General features: G+C 41.4%; 1 protein-coding gene across 1 annotated transcript in view; it reads left to right on the forward strand.

The window, feature by feature from the left end:
- LOC135107029 (LIM homeobox transcription factor 1-alpha-like) overlaps positions 1 to 22313 on the forward strand; it is a 58484-nt gene that overhangs the window by 2285 nt on the left and 33886 nt on the right. The window contains 1 exon segment of the mRNA XM_064016598.1: positions 12696 to 12885. Coding sequence (XP_063872668.1) covers positions 12696 to 12885 — 190 coding nt within the window.

Genomic DNA, 22313 nt, shown 5'->3' on the forward strand with positions numbered 1-22313 from the left:
TTTGAGGAGGGGAAGTAGCGCGAGTGCAGAGGTGTAAGAATAAGCTAGAGCGGAACAAAGGGTCATGATAATTATGTACTCGTGTGGTGAGAGGAACAAAGACCAGTTCAGTCCTGTCATATTCTTAACTCTATGCTTCAAACACGTCGCCCGCCAGGTGTGCGGTCTGTGGTGAGCCGTTAGGTAGCAGCCCCAGGAGCCCCGTCCCTGGGAGTTGCTGCAGGATGGCGACCCCGGCGCGGACTGACGAAGACTGCGTGGCACCCGCTGCCTCTGTACTCCCGATGTCCACACTTGCCGCCGCCGCCGCTTCGATTCCAAGTTGGGTTGGAATGGCTGTGACAATTACACGTCCCTGTTCCGCAGACACTGGTGAGATACAGATTTTGATGCCAGCTTATTCTATATAACGTGGAACACTGTATATAACTTGTAGGGTTTCCATTGGTCCGCGCCTCCAGAGAACTTTACTTCCTGTATCTGTGGAGCGTTACCCTGTTTCCCATATGATGTGCCAGCCAGCGGTATTTAATGCCACTGTGCGAGGCCACGTTAATATCAAAGCTGAAATTTACTGATTTTGTAAATGCATTTATTTGAGATCGAGGACAGAAGTAAGTAAAAATCACGAAAAAAAAAAAAAAAACGCATTAGGTCAGGAGGGACACTCCTTATTCAGCGTGAAGATGGTGAAATATTTTGTTCATCATGTTCAACATGCAAATGGTTTACCGTGGGGGATAAGACAGAAAGTTAGAAATTGCATTGTGCTGAATAAGTAAAAATATAAATAAAGAGAAAATAAACTTTCAAGTAAATAAAAAAAAAAAGAGGCAATACACGTGATCTGTAGAGCGAAAAACAGATGCAATAGAAAACAACGAGTGTGTCATGGGAAGACTAAACGCAATATGGAAAGATGCAACTGGAAAGTTTGGTGGCAGAATTCCCCACAAAGGTACAGTGGCGTGACTCACGAGTGAGGTTAGGAGGGAGACCTGATTCACCACCGAGCATGTAAGGGCTGCTGCTGCTGCTGCTGTTGTTGATGATGATGATGATGATGATGTTCTTTCTGAGGGTAAGGCGCTACACTCCTCTCACCCACTCTCTCTCTCTCTCTCTCTCTCTCTCTCTCTCTCTCTCTCTCTCTCTCTCTCTCTCTCTCTCTCTCTCTCTCTCTCTCTCTTTTACGTAGATGGCGAAGAGAAGGATGTGAAAATGAAGTACAGGTTCTCTCAGGAATGCTGGGATGTTGTCGCAGCATCGTGTAGGGGCTTGAATGATGTGCATTATTACAACAATGGTCTTAATTTTGGTTCAGGGTTTTGTTGGGGTCCGTAGCGGACGACGAATCTATTAGTCGTGATGGTGCGGGTAATGGTTGCGCCAATAATGTTTTACGAGAATGGTATCGGATGAGGTTTGGCAATTATTATTACATAGTTATGCGCTACGATGATAATATTCCGTCTTAACGTCCTATATGGCGTGATCAAATGGTTTATTTGTCGTTCTCTCTCTCTCTCTCTCATATATATATATATATATATATATATATATATATATATATATATATATATATATATATATATATATATATATATATATATATATATATATATATATATATATATATATAAAATGCAAGATTACTGGCATGTAGTCCTTTCTCGCTCAAAGGACCGCTGAGCTGTGGTTGTAGATGATTTTCATGGGAACAAAACACGTGTTCTTTAGGGCTTTACTGATAAAGAATCAAGAGTTTCCTTTGTCTAGCCAGCTTTGATCTAAGGCGCTACCAAAGTGAAGATAAAACGCGTGATGTGTGGATTATATGGAAACCTTATGGTAACACGAAAAAAAAAAAAAAAGCGCTCGCGCGCACACACACACACACACACACACACACACACACACACACACACACACACACACACACACACACACACACACACACACACACACACACATATATACGAGAGAGAGAGAGAGAGAGAGAGAGAGAGAGAGAGAGAGAGAGAGAGAGAGAGAGAGAGAGAGAGAGAGAGAGAGAGAGAGAGAGAGAGAGAGAGAGAGGAACATTCAGAGAGGTATGTTTCAGCAATTAATTCAATATTACAAACTCTCTTATTTATATCGACAGCTGCGTTCGTTGACGCCAAACGGAATCGCCCATTTTGTCGGCCATGGCTTGTTTGCTAAAATGTTTCGGTCTGCTATACATATACATACCACCATATGTATATACGTATATATATATATATATATATATATATATATATATATATATATATATATATATATATATATATATATATATATATATATATATATATATATATACGAGTATATATATATAGTACGAAAAGGTTGTGCTGGTAAAAGTATTGGTAAACCATACATAGATTATACATTACCACACACACACACATACACACACGCACACACACACACACACACACACACTAAGCTTGCACGGAAATAATGAACTACAAACTTGTATTAACAAGTAATGGAAAAGCACTGGTTTTCTTCACAGCGAAAGATGAGGACAGTAGTCTCTCTCTCGGCCTGATTGCCTCCACGCTGAGCTAACAGTTACCCATCACAGGCACTGCTGGAAAGATCAAAGCACCAATCGATCCCAGTGTGAAGAATTAAGCGATAAGAACGCTGTTATTGTGTACATGGAAAAAAATCTTAAATCGGAACGCACATTATCGGTAATATCAGTTGTTCTGGTGATTTGTAACAACGTGGTCTCTCTCTCTCTCTCTCTCTCTCTCTCTCTCTCTCTCTCTCTCTCTCTCTCTCTCTCTCTCTCTCTCTCTCTCTCTCTCTAAATGCTTATGGTCTTGTATTCACGTCTTTTTTTTATTTCTACTTTTATTTTTCCTCAATTTTATTTTATCTTATTCATCTTTTTACATGTATCATCATTTTTAAACTGATTGTGTTAGTATTCATACCTATTCTCTGGCATTTATAAAAGAAGGTTCTGTGTTCTCTCGGTAGGGTTTGTAGCTGGGCAGCTGTTAATATGCACCATATTCAGAAACACTTCTGGCTGCATCTCTGTTACTTTCAAAATGCTCTAATTGAAGTTATACGGGTTTTTTAAGGATATTCTTACGGCTGTAATGACAGAATAACAATATTTTACATTAGTACCAGGAGAAATACTCTTGTAAACTCGGGTAATCAATTCTGTGTCCTTTGAAAATAGTCGTGCTGAGAGAGCTAAGCGTTTTTGAATACTGGCCAAGCTTTGTGTTCCGTTGTGTTCCGTTAGAGAGAAGTGACGTGCTGTGGTGTAGCTGATAATGCAAGTCTTGAAGATGTTGATTAAAGAAAATGTTATAGTAATTAATCCATTCTTACTCATATCCTGATAAAATCTGCTAATGACTAGTTTCAGATGTCTGTTACATACTAAATTTTGGAATATATGTATAGTTACTTAACAACAATAACAACAACTATTACTACTACTACTACTACTACTACTACTACTACTACTACTACTACTGTTATTACTATTACTCTTCCTCCTCCTCCTCCTCCTCCTCCTCCTCCTCCTCCTCCTCCTCCTCCTACTACTACTACTACTACTACTACTACTACTACTACTACTACTACTACTACTATCACTAGTACTACTAGTACCACTACTACTATTAATAATACAATATGCATCTGTGTCTAGGCGTAAACAGTAATTTTAGAAAGAAAGATGGCTGTCAGAGAGAGAGAGAGAGAGAGAGAGAGAGAGAGAGAGAGAGAGAGAGAGAGAGAGAGAGAGAGAGAATGAAGATAAGACTGAAGAACGCTTATCGAGAATGTTTTTTATTTTTTATTTTTTTGTTTGCCTCCTATTTTTATCCTCCCTATAATATATATATATATATATATATATATATATATATATATATATATATATATATATATATATATATATATATATATATATATATATATATATATATATATATATATATATATATATATATATATATATATATATATATATACACCCAATTTTGTACCCATATCGGCGTCGTTATGGGCAAGCACGGATGTTTTGGTCAGTTTAGGGTCTCTGGTGCACCGTTATTCTTTTTAATAATAAATTTTTCCCCCATTAGTTTTCCCCTTTTTATTTCAGTAATCTATGTTCTTTACCTCACTATAATGAATCTGCATTGATCGATCATCATGACCCTTCTCGTGTCCTGTGCTTCTTTTGTATTATACTTATTTGTCTACGTCAGATTTTACTCTTCTTTTGTTCTATCGTTATTTGTTTTCGTAGATGATCGTGCTTGCTTCATCGTTATTTGTCTACGTCGATCATTGTACTTTTGTTTTAATTATTATTTGGCCTATGTCGATGATTGCTCTTTTTTGTTATTTTATTGCTATTTGTCCTCCGCCAATTATTGCGGTTCACTTGTCTCATTATTGACTGCCTTCGTCGATTACTGTATTTCTCTTGTTTATTGTTAGTTGTCTACGTCGAATATTAAAGCGCTTCTCATGTCTTATTGTATTGCATGTACAGTATATCGATCACCACTACGCATCTTCTCCCCCATCAACTTTTTAAAGACACTAATGGGTGTGATGAGGTGTGGTGGGATTTTCTCTCGCGGCATTCCTTGCGCTAAATGATGCCGAGGGTGATCTGACATCGTAATTGAGTGAGACGTATTACTCAGGCTTCTTCCTAAGTCATAGTCAATAAAAGATGAATTTTCAGCACTTTCATTGCGTTTTGCGTTTTCATCAGTTTACCAGTCTTAAGTCCTCTACTGATCTAAAAGTCTTAAGGCTATGTAAGTAAAATATTCCCATTGCGTTTGGCCTTTTCATTAAGTTGTCAGTCTTAAATCCTCTAGTTTGCTAAAAAATGCAAATAAGTGTGTGAAAGATATTTCTCAGCAGATCAAAAGGCGCTAAGACTGCGAGGAAAACGCTGGATATATTGAAAGTAAGGTTATTTGAATATTTATCATCATTGTACCTCATCACCACTACCTCGTCGTGCTCAAAGAAAGCTAACGAACCTTTCTATGTTTTCATGTGATGGCCTGAGTGCAAAAGGCAGGGCAGCAGAAATAAAGGACATACCGGTGATCTTTTCTTCTCCGAGCAGTTATGAATGTTGAATAAGTAAATGGTGGTGTAGAGTCATACTTTCCGTGCTTCCTCCAGCTAGTGATTATTTAGTTATGCTTATAGTCATATATTTCACTGTCATCACCGTCGCTTTTATGACTGTGTTGTTGTGGCGTAAAAAAAAAAAAAAAAATCATTCAGTCACTCAATCAGAAATTTTTCGTTAATGTCAAATTTTTTCCCCCTTTTTATTCATGGAATTTGTATTTTTATATTCAATGCTTGTACAGTGCAGTCTTCAGCTGAAAATGTATTATTTATAGCATATACCAGCGGGGATGTTTGAAGATTTGAGTCGCATAAGGATATGAAAGTTAAATGAGGTTAAGTTGACAGATGAATCATAAACTGGAGAGATTGGTATTTGTAGAACTAATGGATGTACTCTTTAGTCTTGAACTTAGAACGTGCTTGCTTCTTACAACATGCACACGCCAGGGAGGGGGGGGGGGATATTTGAGGACCTAAGAGGTATAAACATATGAGGTCTTTATGTAGGTTAGATTAACGAATGAATCATATATAGAAAATTCGAAGCACAAGAAATATGCTTCGAGAATTAGAATGCAGTAAAGAAATGTAGCACATGCATGAGGGTTACTAAGCAGCGATAAACTATAAGCTGGCGAACCATATAAATGAATTAGATGCTTATCATTTAGAGGATAGCACGTTAAGTCATCAGGTGGAATTAGTTTGGAAGTGTGAAAATTGTTCAGGTGTTTAGCAGCTTGACAAAATTTATGCCGAGGAATGAAAAAATAAACAAAGGAAGAAGTATGCATAAGAATATCGAATAAATAATGGAGGACACACACACACACACACACACACACACACACACTCCTGTTTACGCACATGAAACTCACAAAGAAGAAACTTTGAACACAATTCCTGTTTAACAAGGAAAAGATGATATTATAATCTTGGAATTAACAGGTAGAATGAGAAAGAAAATATTAAACGTAAGAATAGAAAAAAAGAAAAGGAATTAGAGTACAAAATAGAAAGTTTATAATAGAACTTCAACCCTTTTATTGCTGTGATCTTTCGTTGCTAACTAAAAACAATAGCAGCAGTGGCATCAACAGTAGTAGTAGTAGTTGTAGTAGTAGTAGTAGTAGTAGTAGTAGTGTTAGCAGTAATAGTAGTAGTAATGGCGGCGGTGTTGTTAAATTTATCTACGTAGTAATAAGTAAAACATTAACAGTAGTAGTAGTAGCAGTAGTAGTAGTAGTAGTAGTAGTAGTAGTAGTAGTAGTAGTAGTAGTAGCGGTGTTGTCAAATTTACCTAAAGAGTAATAAATAAAGTTCATCTAGTGCAGCCTCCTGCAAGCCGCGGATCATCACATGTGCATGACTCTTGGCAGCGGTGAGAGCGGCTATCACCCGTGCTTTTTTCCCAAATGCTTCACTCAACACCTTCCTACATATTTTCCATTCCTCGCCGTAAATACGCTGTCCGATTCGTATTGCTCCTCTCTGACTTCTAATGTGTATACGAGAATTTTTAGCGTGTGAGACGATTTGCTGTCCTCTTGCCGTGCCGTGGCGGGCTTGGCAGCGTCCACTAAGCGTGTGTTTGGTTTGCACGAGTATTTCTGAGTGCTTCTAAGAATGAGGACTGTATGATGGGGTTTCTGGGTGCTTCTAAAATTGGTAACTGATGTTTCTAAATGCGTCTAAAATTGGTATCTGGTATTTCTGAGTTTCTAAAATTGGTAACTGGTACTTCTGAGTGCTTCTAAAACTAGGAACTGTATGACTGGCATTTCTGGATGCTTCTAAAATAGGGAACTGCATAAGTAAGGTTTCTGAATGCTTCTAAGACCGGGAGTTGTACTTGTATGAGTAGTATTTTCGAATTCTTCTGAAACTAGGAACTTGACTGTTTCTATTTTTTGGGGTGCTTAGAACTGTTAACGAGTAATCGCTTATGTATGTATGTATGTATGTATTTATGTATGTATGTATGTATGTATATATGCATTTGTGTGTATGTATGTACGAGTATGCATGTGTTATTCAATGAAACTGATGTGCATTGCCTAATGTTTTTTTTACACAATTCTTAAAGGAATATTTCATGTTATTTATTCGTATCATAACATTAATACAATAGTTAAATAACATCTACAGTAAAAGAACAACTTATATCGTGGTAATGAAAAGATTAATTCCTATTCACGTAAGAAAAGTAAAGCTGACAGGATTTTGTGACGTTATTATTTAGAGCACTTGTACAGCACTGTGAGGAAGTTTGGTGACATTGGTATAGGAGGAGGAGGAGGAGGAGGAGGAGGAGGAGGAGGAGGAGGGTGAGGTTGAGGAGGAGAGGGAGTAGGTAAAGCGTACCCAAGACGTCTGCTTGATTGCCGAAGTTTATTTATTTTTTTTTTATATTCATTATTACTTTTAGATGAACATTGTTTTCCTTCTAGTCTAAGTTTAGGTTGTCTGTGATGAGAGTCTGCTTGTATTTGCATCTGGGATCGCGAGGCGGGGCTGTGAGGTGCGTTGGGTATGGCGTGTATTGGTCTCTTCGTTCTTCAGGACTGCTTGGTTTGGTTGTTTTTCGTGAAGTGGTGGAGTGAGACTGATGATGTTAGGGTTAGGTTAGATTAGGTTAAGGTGAGTTGAGGTATAGTGTGTATTACTTTCATTTCTTCTTCTTCTTCTTCTTCTTCTACTTCTTCTTCTTCTTCTTTCCTTCTTTCGACTGTTCCCATCCGTTAGGGGTCGCCACATTGGTTCAACCTTGTCAAACTCCCTCGGTCCTCTGCGCCTTGCTCACTTACACCCATTAAAACCATGTCTTCTTTCATTGCATCCATAAACCTTTTCTTGTTTCTTCCTCTATTTCTCCTGCAGGGTAGATCCATCTTTAGCACCCTCCTCCCCAACCCACTTCTTGTCTCTCCTCTAGTCATGCCCAAACCATCTCAGTCTCGCCTCTCCAGTTTTGTTCCCAAACCGACCCATATGTATTGTGCCTCTTGTGTATTCGTTCTTGATTTTGTCCAGCTTCATAATTCCCAGAGATAATTGCAGGATATTAATTTACTATAGACGTCCAAATTTGCTTGTCTTCTCCATGAGTGTGCGTAAGAGGTAAGTTAAGTTAGACTGGTGTTAAGTTAGGTTAGTTCGAGAGATGTGATGGGTATAGAGTGTAGTTTTTCTAATAACTTTGGTTGTCATTGCTGAACCTGTAAGTATAGATCGGCAATGTTAGTTTAAGATTGGTTGAAGTTAGGTTAGGTTAATTCCAGGAGCTGCGTTAGAGATCCTGCTTTTCTTTATCTTTCTTTCTTGTCTTTGCTTGAATTATACAGAGTTAGGCATCGGTATTGGTAGATTAACAAGATGTATTGGGTAGGGTATAGATTTCCTTATAGACTAAACTAAGTTGACTTCCTTAACGCTTTATATTTGGCAACGTTAGGCGAAGGAACTGCGTTGGGTATAGCGTGTGCTGCTTTTCCTTATCTCTTATCAGGTGCCAACCAGTACACGAGGTCCCGAGCGGCGGCTGCATGAGGTGCGCCGCTGGTCGATAGTACACGCGGTTCTCGAAGCCATGCAGGCACCGAGGACCGCGTTTTGGGATCCTGTGTATGGGAAATGTTCACAGCATGTTGCAATGAAAAGAGACGCAAGGAAATAACGCAGCAGTAATCAGTATAGAGTGTGTCATGACCTGCTTATGATCGCAACACAGAGGTCTCTTTAATTTCCTTGAATTTCTTACATAACAAGAGCCACAATTTTACGTGACAGTGATAACGGGAATCTATTGCAGCGGTCGAATTTACCCGTCATTGCTTCTTGCTGCGTATTTTCTTTTCCTCTGCAGTTTCTTACTTAACCAGTGTCCAAATTTTACGTGACGAGGATCCACAGCAGCAGGTAGACCCGCCTGCCACCGCCTCGTATGGCCGGGAGGCATAAATTTTGGCGAGGGGCTTTTGGCGGCTGGTGGCGGCGTGACGTCAGGGCGAGGGACGCGACCACATCACTTTAATCGGTTCACTGCGAGTCACCCACTAACTGAGGTGGTTCCTGGCTGGCCCAGTACACGCTCGCTTCTTAGTTTTGTTGAATTTCGTTTTTCTGGGACCTCTGTTCACCAAATGCATGAACAGTTTTGCCTCCCGTACTGTGTCTTCCCAAGCTGTTCAGTCCGCAGGTCGAAAGTTTAGCTCAGAAGTCTCTCTCAGCACACGTCATGCTGATAGTCACGGTATCCTTTGCTTGTGATTGAATGGTATGTATCACACATCTATTGGATGCTGAAGTTTAGTTAATCTTCTTTTCAAGCGCGTCTGCGTGACTGTCCACCATGGCGCGTCTTATGGGAGGTGCTGAGGTTGACGTGAATGTTTTGTTTTCTTCACGTGACCACAGTTGTGGCAGATAAATTACTGGTGATGACACACGAGCTAACAGTCCACCCGTCATCGCCTCAGCGAACCTGGCAAATACCTGACTCATGGGGCCCGCCAGTCCTACTCGGAATAATCCTGAATAATCCCGGGCATGCACATTGGGCTCCTCCATGTGGGGTCGATTAATTCTCCAGCCGGTGACTAGACTTACACAGCATCCCTCAGCGGGCGGCGGGCGGCTGGATCACGGGCCACAGAGGACGGTCGCCAGAACACTGGGCGAGGGTCACTTGGGGACCGAGGCGTGAATCGCATGCCTGCCTGCCTGCACACGGGTCTCCGCCTGTCTCTACTCTCAGCGGGGAATGGGCAGCGTGAGTCCCGCCTTTGACAGCCTGCACTTTCTTGGTCCAGACATGTCGACCACCTACGTAGAGGTGGAGATCCCATATGAGTGATAACACGTTTAGAGGAGTGTTACACACAAACACACACACACACACACACACACACACACATATATATATATATATATATATATATATATATATATATATATATATATATATATATATATATATATATATATATATATATATATATATATATGCATATGTATAATACTAGGCCGACGTCCCCGTGATGTGGGGAGAGGGGGAGGGGTGGCCGAGACATGGCGCCCACACGCACAGCTCATGATCACACCCACCAGCCCTCCCTCGCACCTCAGTCTCCAGGCCTGTAGCCAGAACACTGATCATCAGTTATTTTTGTAAAGAAAATGTGCACTATAAAGAGGCCACTTCTTAAATCATATGAATAATGTGAAACCAAAGTGTATGAATAGTGTAAAACCAAAGTGTATCACGTTTAGGTAGATTAATGAAATGTGTCCCTGAGCTGAAGTCAGGATCGCGCACGGACCCGAACACCGTCAAGAGCAAGGCATCTGGACATACGGATGGACAAGCTGACGACAGCTTGGTACATGCTTCCTGACGTCTTATCTCCATGGAACACACGAGTTTGGCGGCAGTGAGACCCTCGGCGCCACGCAGGTGTTTGGTAAGACGCCATGAGGCTCTCGCATGGGGGCGTGGCCTTCCTCAGGCGAGGGAATGTGTGCGGCACGATGGGCGTGCATGGCATGGGCAGCGGCGAGCTTCGTGGGTGGCCTGTATGGGTCTATGTATGAGGTGTCATGACTTTGTCAGCAGAGAGGCGGCTTCGCAAAGGCTGTACCGTTATCTGCACCTTATCTACTATCAGGGCACTGTGTGGAGAGGCACTACCGCTCACCTGTTGACACTGATAAGGCTGCTCTCACCCTCAATAGCTCCCCCTCGAGTAGCACTCATCAACACCACGCTACTGAAACTATTAAGGCTTTCAATTATTATTAAATTATCCACAACACTGGAAAGGAAAAAGGGTTTAGAGAAACCTCAAGTGTTGTTCCCTCATAGACCGATCGCTGGCCCGGTAGTTGGCGAGGCGTCTGCGTCGAGGCGGGAGGGCGGGGCGTGGGGGCCGGCGAGGTGAGGAGAGATACGAGGTGGACGGAGGGTGGAGGTGGGCGCGAAAGGCGAAATCAAAGCGTGGAATGGAGGTGAGCATACACGGGGTGGGTGCGGAGTTGTGTGGGGAGAGACGGGGTACTGAAGGCTGACACGGCACGGAGACGGCGGGGAGCGGACAAAGGAGAAAGACATGGAAAAATACAATGGTTAGAAGACACACACACACACACACACACACACACACACACACACACACACACACACACACACACGGGACAGTGGGCAAATCCGTGTAAGAAATAGAAAGTAAAGTCGCCACTCGTTGACACAGAAGAAAGAGGATAAGTAGGAAGAGCAGAAGAGAAGGGAAAGAAGTAGAAGGAGAAGGAGGAGGAGGAGGAGGAGCAGAGGATTTAACTTGTCCCTTCCACCCCCCATTTCACCCCACCCACCCCACCCACCCTTCGTAGTCACCTTTAAGAAGATCGATGGAGATGAACAGGAGTGGATGTCATACCCTCATCTCCCTCTAGGGCCCAGCTCGATCTCCTCTAGTCTGTTGAGTGGCTGTTCATGGATGGCGTCTTTAAGGGCGAGGCGGTGTTGGAGCAAGGCAGGAGCAGGATGAAGGAGAGGGGATAGGCAGTAATGGAGGCAGGGTGAATGAGAACGCAAGGGAAAGGAGAACAGGACAACAAACATGCCAAGGGAGAGGGAAGAACAGGGTAAGGGGAAAGAAAAAGAGGAAAGACAATAAAGAGAGGGAAATATTTAAAACGAAAGACAAAGAAGTGGAAAGAGAGAGAGAGAGAGAGAGAGAGAGAGAGAGAGAGAGAGAGAGAGAGAGAGAGAGAGAGAGAGAGGGAGAGAGAGCTGGATACGGAAACGAAGCGAAGGAATGGTAGACAAAGTGAAGAAGAAAAGAGAGATATAAAAAATGGAACGGAGTCACGTCACTTTACGTAAAAAAAAAAAAAATGAAAAAAAAAATAAAACAGCGAATCACACGTTTTCTTTCTCCTTCAGTCGTTTAAGCGGCATCTACTGTAAAACATTCTTCCTTTAGTCAAATGTTCTAACAACTATGCAGAACTGAACACCAAAATTACCTAAACTAAGTAAACTACAAATACTGATAGATTTATTTTCACTTATTAATCCTACTAGCGTATTTGTCTGTTTGTCTGTTTAATATATGTGAGTGTGTGAGTGTGTGATGCCTTGTCTGGGCCTCTCCGTGTGGGATTGCCGGCCTGATGTATTAATAGAAAAGCCGGTACTCAGAAATGGTATGCTCTTTCACCACGATTATTTTCCAAGCCAACAGAAATTTTTAGCAGGGTTTGCAAGGCTGTTTTTCCTGTTAATAAGGTAAAAACCGTGTTAATCTGTCACTAGAAACGTAAAAACATCGTTAGAAACCCGCGTAACTTCAACTGGAGACTTGAAATAGAAGAGGTGCGGCGCAAAGGTGTTTCAAAATATGGTCCATGAATTAACAAATGAGTATTAAGTGCATAGCTACATACTCACTAATACTACTCTTTATTCTTTCCCCCTCCTCACGGTACCTGCCGCTGCTGCCCTGTGTGTGTCGGGCGTGCAGAGGTGATGAAACCGATGGCGCTGGAGATGTGTGAGGGCTGCGGGCGGACCATCCACGACCGGTTCATCATGAGAGTCATCGACACATCCTGGCACGAAGACTGCCTGGTGTGCTGCGTGTGTCGGGTGCAGCTGCAACACTCCTGCTTCGCCCGGGATAGCAAGATCTACTGCAAGCTCGACTATGACAGGTGAGGGGATGGGTGAGGGAATGGCAGGGGTAGGAAATAGGTTTATGGGTTGACTGATTTTGAAGTTGGTATCGGTAGTTATTGTGCAGGCGTACTGTAAAATGTGTAATGCAGAATTGAGGCGTATATTGTGACTGGTAAAGGGATGATTGAACGAATGCCGCGGACCAGGAAAGTCTTTATGGATTGATTGACTGACTGACTAATTTCTAGAGCTGTAGTGAAAAAAAAACAAGTGTAACGCGTATTTTTTTTTTTTGGTGGGGAGGGAAATATAAGGGAAAATATTTAGTTTGTTTATATGAGAAAACGTTATTCAAGACAAAAAGATTATGACAGGAAGAAATAAAAAAAAATAATGGAAAACTAGGAGAAAGATGTTGGGAAAGAAAAATAAAGAATATTAAAGGGGAAAAATTCAGTTTGTGTATATGAGAAGAAAAATATTTGCGACGAAGGTTTTATAATAAGAATATTTAAAAAGTAGTGGAAAATTAAGGATAAGATGTTGTTTATGTGTTAGGTAAGAAGAAAAAAAAATGGGACAGGGCTTATGAGGAAAAGACGAAAGAGTATTGGAAAATTGAGGAGAAAAAGATCTTGTGTATAAATATATTAAGGAAAAGGAGAAAAAAATAGACAAAACTTTTATGAGAAGAGATTAAAAAATAGAGGAAATTAGAGAAAAAAAAATATAAATAATGAGGAAAAGAGGGGGAAAAAATGTACTTAGGTTGCATGACGGGAAATAAATGTGGCAAATGCGTTTGATAGTAGACAGTGAAAATACGTACATATAATATAAGATTTTTTTTTCCAAGTGCGTAAATTTTATCTCTTTACGCAAGAAATGGAGGGACGAATGATTGAAAAAAGTTAACTATAATTGCAAGGATGTACAGTACGAGTATATCTGGAATAAGGAAGACGAAAAGCTACGCAGATAACACTGAAGAAGTCAACATCGTGAGAGACAGACCGACAGACAAACAGACAGGTAGAGAATACAGTGATAAAAATCTGAATAACTGAAGGAACATTATGCATAGAGATAAAAAAGATAAATAAAAATTGGAGGAAGTGATAAGCTCTTACTGTTAACGATAAAAAAAAAAAAAAAAATCTCGACTGTATTTTGAGTGAATTTCTGCTGTTTTTTTTTTCAATCTCTTTTCTCTTCTCTGTAATTCTGTAGTCTTGCTTCGAATACACACACACACACACACACACACACACACACACACACACACACACACACACACACACACACACACACACAGAGAGAGAGAGAGAGAGAGAGAGAGAGAGAGAGAGAGAGAGAGAGAGAGAGAGAGAGAGAGAAGCGGAGTGTGTGTGGGTCTACGAGAGTGGAGAGCTGGTGGGCTGGTGGGGGGAGGGTGGGCCACAAGGAGCAGTGTCTAGTCGGAAATGTCAACATGGCCCCACTATCGACTGGGAAACGGGACGATAACGAAGATATGGAGGCTCTGATAAGGGGCGGCTGAGGGGAAGCGCTGGGATTGTGAGGCGAAAAGGGAGGGAGGAGGAGAGAAGGGGGAATGGGAGTGAGGTTCATGGTTGTTGTGTATAGTGAGGTGAGACTCAGGAACCATGTATATGTATTATGTTGTGTGTGAGCAGAGTGTTTAAAGAATATGCTTATTAGAGTACGTAGTTACTCTCTTCTTACTGTGGCAGGTTTCTGTTCCTGTAATCTTGGAAAATAAGTAAAGAAAGACGTGATTAAGAAAAAAAAAAAAAAAAACTTAGCAAAGGACTCTGAAAAATGCATTATTGATCATGGTCAGAATTTGAACAACACAAATTCGAAGATACATTATGATCATTTGCATTAACTTGTTTTTATCATCACTACTCTTATTATTATTATTATTACACTATTGTTGATGGTTATTTTCAACTAACAATTTCCGTTAACTATTTTCCCTAACATAGACTGAGACAAACTCGCTGAATAGCTGCACGTTTCATTCTTGGCGTGTTGCATCAAAGAAAAAAAAGGAAACTGCAGTGACTCACCAACAAAAAACTAAAGCAATCTATTACATCACCTGTGGCCGCAATATTACATCAGGTACATTCATAACTTGCTATACGTATGTGCTGTTTCAGTCACAATAATTCTGGCACCCGAGGATACACTAAGATAACACCACCACTGACTGATACCCTTATTTAATTCAATTTATACCAAAACCACTATTTGATTGTAAGATGCTCCATTATTTTCCTCTTATCTCCTCTTGTTTTTGTCCTTGTTTGTGTTCTTTTTTCTTTTACTACTACTACTACTACTACTACTACTACTACTACTACTACTACTACTACTACTACTACTACTACTACTACTACTACCTCATTTCAATCCGCTCTATACTGCACCACCCTCACTTCCCTCCATCCATTCCTCACCCTCCCTCCCTCCCCATGCTATAGAGGCACCCGACGCACCCTCGCTCCCCCCACCCCCACCTCCTCCCATGTAACACCCTGTGCTGTTACCCTCCTGTGAGTCACCCTTCTCCCTTCCTTATTACACTCCGCCAAGATCTATTAGCAGTAGCAGCAGTAATACAAGAGTTTCACCCTAATTTGCATCACCTTAATTTTCTTCACCCTATTTATTATAGACAGTGAAGAAATTTAAGGTGATGCAAAAAAAAAAAGATTTAGAGTGATAATTATTGGTCTAAACTTTTGTTATTCTTCAGTCTTATTTCACGTATACCAATAGCAACACTCACAGCTATCTCACCCTATTTTCTTTACACCCTGTCTCATATCACACTTAACTGTCTGTTTTTGCATTTTGTTTGCGTGATTGTAGCAAAGCCCACATAAATTTCTCTGTATTATTTTGCATCAGATCATCTTATTTTTCCCTTATAGCTTATTACTTTATTGCATGTCACCCTATTAGCAGTAACAGCATCCCAGAAAATTTTCACCTTAAGTACATATTTCGTATCAACTCTTATTTCTTTACACCTTAACTCCTTATTAGAAATTGCCATAACATCGTAAACTTTTTATGTATAATTTTTTCTTTGTTCCGTTTTTTTTTTTCCTCTACAGTATATTAACCTAATCTTCACACCTTATCTCACATTGACCTTAACTCCTTAATCAAATTCACACTAGAGCAATACACGGCTTAATGATCTCTCTTTCCCGACCTTCTTCCTCTTATTATCCCTCACAAGAATCCCCCCTCTACAATACATTAACTTTATCTTCTTCACACCTCATCTCATACCAACCTAAACTTCCTAATCATTTACAAACACTCCAGTAACACACGACTAAATCAGCTCTCTTCCCCGACACTTTTCCCTCTGTTCGTTCCCTTGCGCCACATCCAGGCCGGTATACAGAAACACTTTACTTTCTCACTACTTCTATTTCCAGAGACCACAGAGATGACTAGCCGGGTTCTTAAGAGTGTTTCTCCAGTAATAATGTAGAAAAATCTTGTTAATCTGTTACCGGAACCATAAAAAAAAGAAAAAAAAACATAAAAAATTCGTCAGTTAACCTACGTAGAGGCTTTTAAAAGTAATCGACGTGCCGCCAGATGTGTTTCAGAATATGGTTCCTATACCCGCTGCGTCCTCCCTCTGTACCCACGCAGCGCCCCAGCCACGCCTTCGCCCCCTGTCCGCACCTTGGCCGCCTCTGTAAACATAAACACGTGTGTGAAATAAGAGTCTCTTCGGGCAGCAAGTCCTGATGATGAGCCAAGGGGGAAGGGGAACGGGAAGGAACAGAGTGGTGATAGCTAAATAAGGGGCTTTCTCGTTTCAAAGGCCAAAGAGATGATTAATTAGATTTTCATGGATGTTTTCACCAAGGAGAACGCAAAATCCTCGTTAATCTATCACGAGAATCATGAAGACTCTTAGAAACCCGTACGATCTCCTCCACAAGCTGTTAAGAGTCGTCGAGACATGATTCCGATTTGTTTGAGAATGTGGTCTCTGCTTAATACGAGTGACATGGTGAGCTGCTTCCGATCCTCCGCCTGCTTCATAGAAATGCTTAACTTTCTGCAACACCGATATATATTCCAGTCATCGATTTTCCCTTCTTTTTTTGGGGGAGATATAAACTTAAATTAATTTTTCTTCGTATCTGCTTGATCATATTCTACTTTAGAACTTTCGCGAATCATGATAGTGATTTAATTCTCTCTCTCTCTCTCTCTCTCTCTCTCTCTCTCTCTCTCTCTCTCTCTCTCTCTCTCTCTCTCTGCGTCAGATCCCGTGTTTCCTCCTCACCATACTCCGCGTTTTCTGCTTTACTCGGCTTTACCCTCGAGTTTTCAGTCCTTTCCATGCCGCGCCAGTTCCGTGTTGCCTCCCGCCTTCACGCCAGCCCCGTGTTCGGCCCCGCATACGGCATGCCACGTATTTTTCATTATAATAAATGTGAGGGGGAAGCGTGCCAGCCGGTGAGGGGACGGTGCCGCCCCACGTGTTGCCTGGCGACAGCTGGATGGGAGAGTGAGGGGGAGGGCGAGGCAGGGAGTGAGGGAGGAGAGAGGGGAAGGCGTGGAGGGCAGGGGAGAAGGGAGAATGAGGCAGGAACGGGTGGAGGGAGGGAAGAGTGAAGAGCTAGGGAGGAAGAGAGGAAAGAGGGAAGGGCAGGGAAGGGAAAAAGGGGCGCTGTGGAAGGAAGAAGGGAAGGCAGGGTGAGGAACTGTGTATATGTGTGTGTGTGTGTGTGTGTGTGTGTGTGAGAGAGAGAGAGAGAGAGAGAGAGAGAGAGAGAGAGAGAGAGAGACAGAGAGAGAGAGAGAGAGAGAGGGGGGGGGGGGGAGGAAGCGACAACTGGTGAGGGAAAGAGGACGGGGAGAAGCAGAGAAATTGTATTATCCATGAAAGGAATAAGGGATGAAACGAGAGGGAAGGAAGGAAGGATGCCGCACATTGGCGGGGATCTGAATGATTCACTTGTAGAATTAATCGAAGTTACGAGGTATATTAGTAATTTTCCAATGCTCGTTTATGCGGATAAAAAAAAAATGTTAATTCACCTTATTCATTTATGTATTTTTAGAGGTGTGCGCGTAGAAATAAACATATATAAATAATCATGTTTCATTTGCTTCTTTCGTGTAGGTTCATTTTCACTATATAAAGAAATATGACTTTATCGAACATAAGAACATAGGAAAGTAAGAGAAGCCGCAAGAAGCCAGCAGATAAACACGTGGCAGTCCCTGTAGAAAACATATTTATGCGTATAGTACCTACCAACTACCTGCTGCATCAATAAATTATCTATCATAGTCTCTCTCCTAAGGCTCCCTATTGACGCGGTGCTAACATCCATATTGCTGAGCCTGTTCTAGTCATTTGTCATTGTATTTGATAACCAATTTCTTTCTTCTTTCTTCCTTTCTTCAAATCTAACTTTTCCAAGCTTGGGCATGTTATTTTAGTTAGAGATACTTTGCATTATTCTGTTTTCAACGTCCATCAGCTTGCGATATATTTTATTAATCTTTGTAATTGTTTTTGTATCTCTATTTGTCCGTATTCGTATCTTGCTGTCTTCTGCTTCTCTGCTTCTCTTTCTGCTTTCTTCTTTATTATGCTCTTGTACCTTCCCGTTTACTATTTCTGTTTTGTCTGTTCGTCTTCCGTCTAAGTTCACTACAGAGTGTTCAATTGCCTCGTGATATCGCAAAGTTCAGTTAATTTCAAGTTTATAAATTGAACGGAAATTGACATAAGGGCTCATGAACTTTATATTAAGATATTTACAAAGACCGATTATGGACGTGATAAGCGAAAGTAATTACCTCATACTACGTTTTTTTTTGTCTGAAACCTCTCAATATAATACAACTTCCACTTTCTGTACATGTGTGTGTGTTTCGTCAACACTGAGGAGAAAAGGTTGTCGTTATTAACTTTCATATCCACGTGTCGCCCAGCAAGTCTAAAGAAAGGCACGTGTTCCTTCACTTCATGCGGCGCTCGCCTCCCGGCACACTGATAGAGGACAGTAAATGTGTCGCTGCTGTACTCACCGTTTATATTTCACGCTTTATTTTGGTGTCTGCTATTTTAGGGAATGTTATGGGAAGTTTCATGTTGGAGAGAAGTTATTTATATTGTTTTTTTTTTTACTTTTATTTAGCGTTGTGTGTACGTATTTTCCGTCAGTAAACAACAGTTACCTCTACTACTACTACTACTGCTACTACTATTACTAAAAGTTCATTCCTTTTACAAGTTTTTCTTTTTCACTAATCTGTACTGAACTGCGCCGCTTTATTACGACAAAGCTCACTTAGGTCGATAATCTCTTCACTAATGCTACCACCTGCTTGCTTAATTAAACCTGTGCATTCTTGGTTTTATTTCATGTAGTTCTTGCGCATGGCACCAAAGGACTGACGGGTGCACGAGCGGAGTTTTCATGGTCATAATGCGCACTGGTCAGTTCAGTTTTGTGTTTGGGACTTCACCTTTGCAACGGGACCCCCTGATGGCTAAAAGGAAAGATGTAGATTTTAGAGTTAATAGTCTAGTTAGCCAAATATGATTAATACAAAAAAAAATATATAGTTTTCATTGCTTGAGCCAAATCAGAGAGAAAAGAAAGGAGGAAAAATAAGAAAGGGAACGAGAGAGAGAGAGAGAGAGAGAGAGAGAGAGAGAGAGAGAGAGAGAGAGAGAGAGAGAGAGAGAGAGAGAGAGAGAGAGAGAGAGAGAGAGAGAAACTGAATCGAAAACAAAGAAAAAATATCATGAGTAAAGAGAGAGAAAGGATAGGAAAAATATGAAAACGGGAACAAGGAACAAAGTGATGATAAACAGAGAGAGAGAAAAAGAAAACGAGACCTGAACAGAAGAGCTCGAAGCGTCATTGTGTCAAGCTTCATTGAACACTCCTCTTGATTCATTAGCACTTTTTTTTTTTGTCCTCATGTTTCCCCCGCCGATCAAGACACGAGGAGCTGCTAGGGGGTGGGGGGATGGAATGGTGGTGCTTAGACTCAAATCCTTGTCCCTTATTAACCTTCTGCTTGCTTGCTAGTGGCACTGCGATGAAAGAGGGACGGAAAATTAATGAAAAAGTGCTTGGAAAATGATGTGATGATTGTTATTACGTATGTTTGGGTAACTGCTGAAAGATGGATAGGAAATTTAAAAGAGAAGTACGTAGTTGAAAGTTAATGTATGTGAAAGGGGAAAAAATGAATGTATCGCTTGCTTAAAGTTTATGGATGATGAAGGAGAAAAAAAAAATTGCTGGTTAAAAATGAATGAATATTAAGAAGTATATAGATGTTGAAGGGAAGAATATAATTATATCGCTTGTGGAAAACATAAGGATGCTGATGAAAAGAGAGAGAGAAAATAAAATAAAACAAACAAACAAACAAACAAACAGATGGCGGAACTGGATTAACATGAACAAAAACAACATACAGTAAATGCTGAAAATTTCCGGATATTAAAACGTAAAAAAAAAAAGCCAAGCAACAAGAAGTGATGGTTAGTGAAAAGTACGAAAGTTTTCTACGCGGCAAAAAAAAAAAAAAAAAAAGTTGAAAGAAAAAATACGCATCATAAGTGGAAAACTTCTTTTATGTGCCTACAAACTAGCGATACTAGAAGAGCGGGAGGGGGAGGAAAGGAAGGGAAGGGAGAGGAGGTGGGGAGAGAGAGGGTAAGGCAGGAGAGGAGGGGGAAGGGCAGGGCTGGACCGAGACAGTGAATGAGGCAGGAAGGCATGATTGGTGTGGGGGGATGTGGTGGGGGGTGAGGGACAGGAAGATGAGGAAAAGGAGGAGGATGAGGAGGAGAAGGAAATGAAGGAGTAGAAGGAGGAGGAGGAGGAGGAGGAGGAGCAGGAAGTGGAATGAAGGGAGGGAAGCATCTATCAAACTCTTTTAATTTAATTTTTTTTCTTTTTTCTTTCCTTTTCTTACATTCACCCTTTATTCCGTCAAACTTCCCGGATTTTTTTTTTTTTTTAGAGTTCTACGCTTAGTTTTCATTCGTTCATCCATTCATCCGTTCATCTCTCCACCCATCCATCCATCCATCCATCCATCCATCCATTCTTAAGTTACCCTCGAGAAAAAAATGCACCAATCAATAAAAGAAGCGGGTTCTTTTTTGTTCCCGAAGTGAAAGAGAGAGAGAGAGAGAGAGAGAGAGAGAGAGAGAGAGAGAGAGAGAGAGAGAGAGAGAGAGAGAGAGAGAGAGAGAGGAGGCGAAAAGGAATAAAGAAGAATGGGGTTGGGGGAGGAGAGATGGAAGACAAAAGGGAGATGGGGCAGTGAAAAAAAGGAGAAAATGACGGAGAAAAATGTCAGATTATTGAAGTCGGTGGGGATGGGATGGGCTAGGAGTGATGGGAGAGGGAAGGGAGGGTAAAGGAGGATGAAGGGGAAAGAATAGGCAGTAGGAGGACTGGAAGGGACGAAGAAACGAGAAAGAACATGGAGGAGGAAAGAGGAATGAAGTTATGCACAGAGGAGCAGAGAAAGAGAGGAAGGGGGAACAGACAGAGAGACAGAGATAAATGAACAAAAAACTCTTATATTAATCCAAAAATCATGTAAAAACTCACTTAAATCCAACAAAAACTTTTTATTTTACACCACTCTTTCCCGCGTTCTCTTGTCCACGCCTTTTTAAATACAACACCCTCGTATACCGTTGCACAGACAGTGACGGTGGGCGGTGGTGGCGGCGGTGACACTGGGCGCTAGTGTTTTAGAGACTCTTAACAGCAGTGGGGTAGGCTGGCTTGGCTGAGCTGGGCAGAGGTGGCAGTCCGCGTGACGGCAGCAGCAACACCAGCGTGTGGCCGGTAAAACCAACACTGATAATTGCCTGAAACTGGTGCCTGAGTTGGAGCTTTGACACTAACTTTAAGCGAATGAGAGAGAGAGAGAGAGAGAGAGAGAGAGAGAGAGAGAGAGAGAGAGAGAGAGAGAGAGAGAGAGAGAGAGAGAGAGAGAGAGAGAAGGGGAAAGGAGGGAGGGGGGATAAAAATAAACACTTCCTCGCACCTGAGCCGAGATAAAACGAAAAATAAACACCCTTTCACATCAGTCACTTAGGATAAAGCTCAGGTGTTGTTTCGCCGCATCTCGAAGAGGGGAGGAGGAGAGGCGCGGGGTGAGCGGTGCGGCGATGCTTGTGAAAGAAAGGGAGGGGGAAGGGGGGAAGAGATATGGAGGAAAGCAGGGGAAAGGACGAGAGAGAGAGAGAGAGAGAGAGAGAGAGAGAGAGAGAGAGAGAGAGAGAGAGAGAGAGAGAGAGAGAGAGAGAATACCCCAGTCAGAATAAGAGCGTAATGGAAACTGCAAGAACTCATTAAGCCTTCCCGTGGCAGGCCTTGTATAATACATGTTTATACTGTATGCATATCAACGT

Source organism: Scylla paramamosain, chromosome 14 (assembly GCF_035594125.1).
Source record: "Scylla paramamosain isolate STU-SP2022 chromosome 14, ASM3559412v1, whole genome shotgun sequence".
Classification (NCBI taxonomy): Eukaryota; Metazoa; Arthropoda; class Malacostraca; order Decapoda; family Portunidae; genus Scylla; species Scylla paramamosain.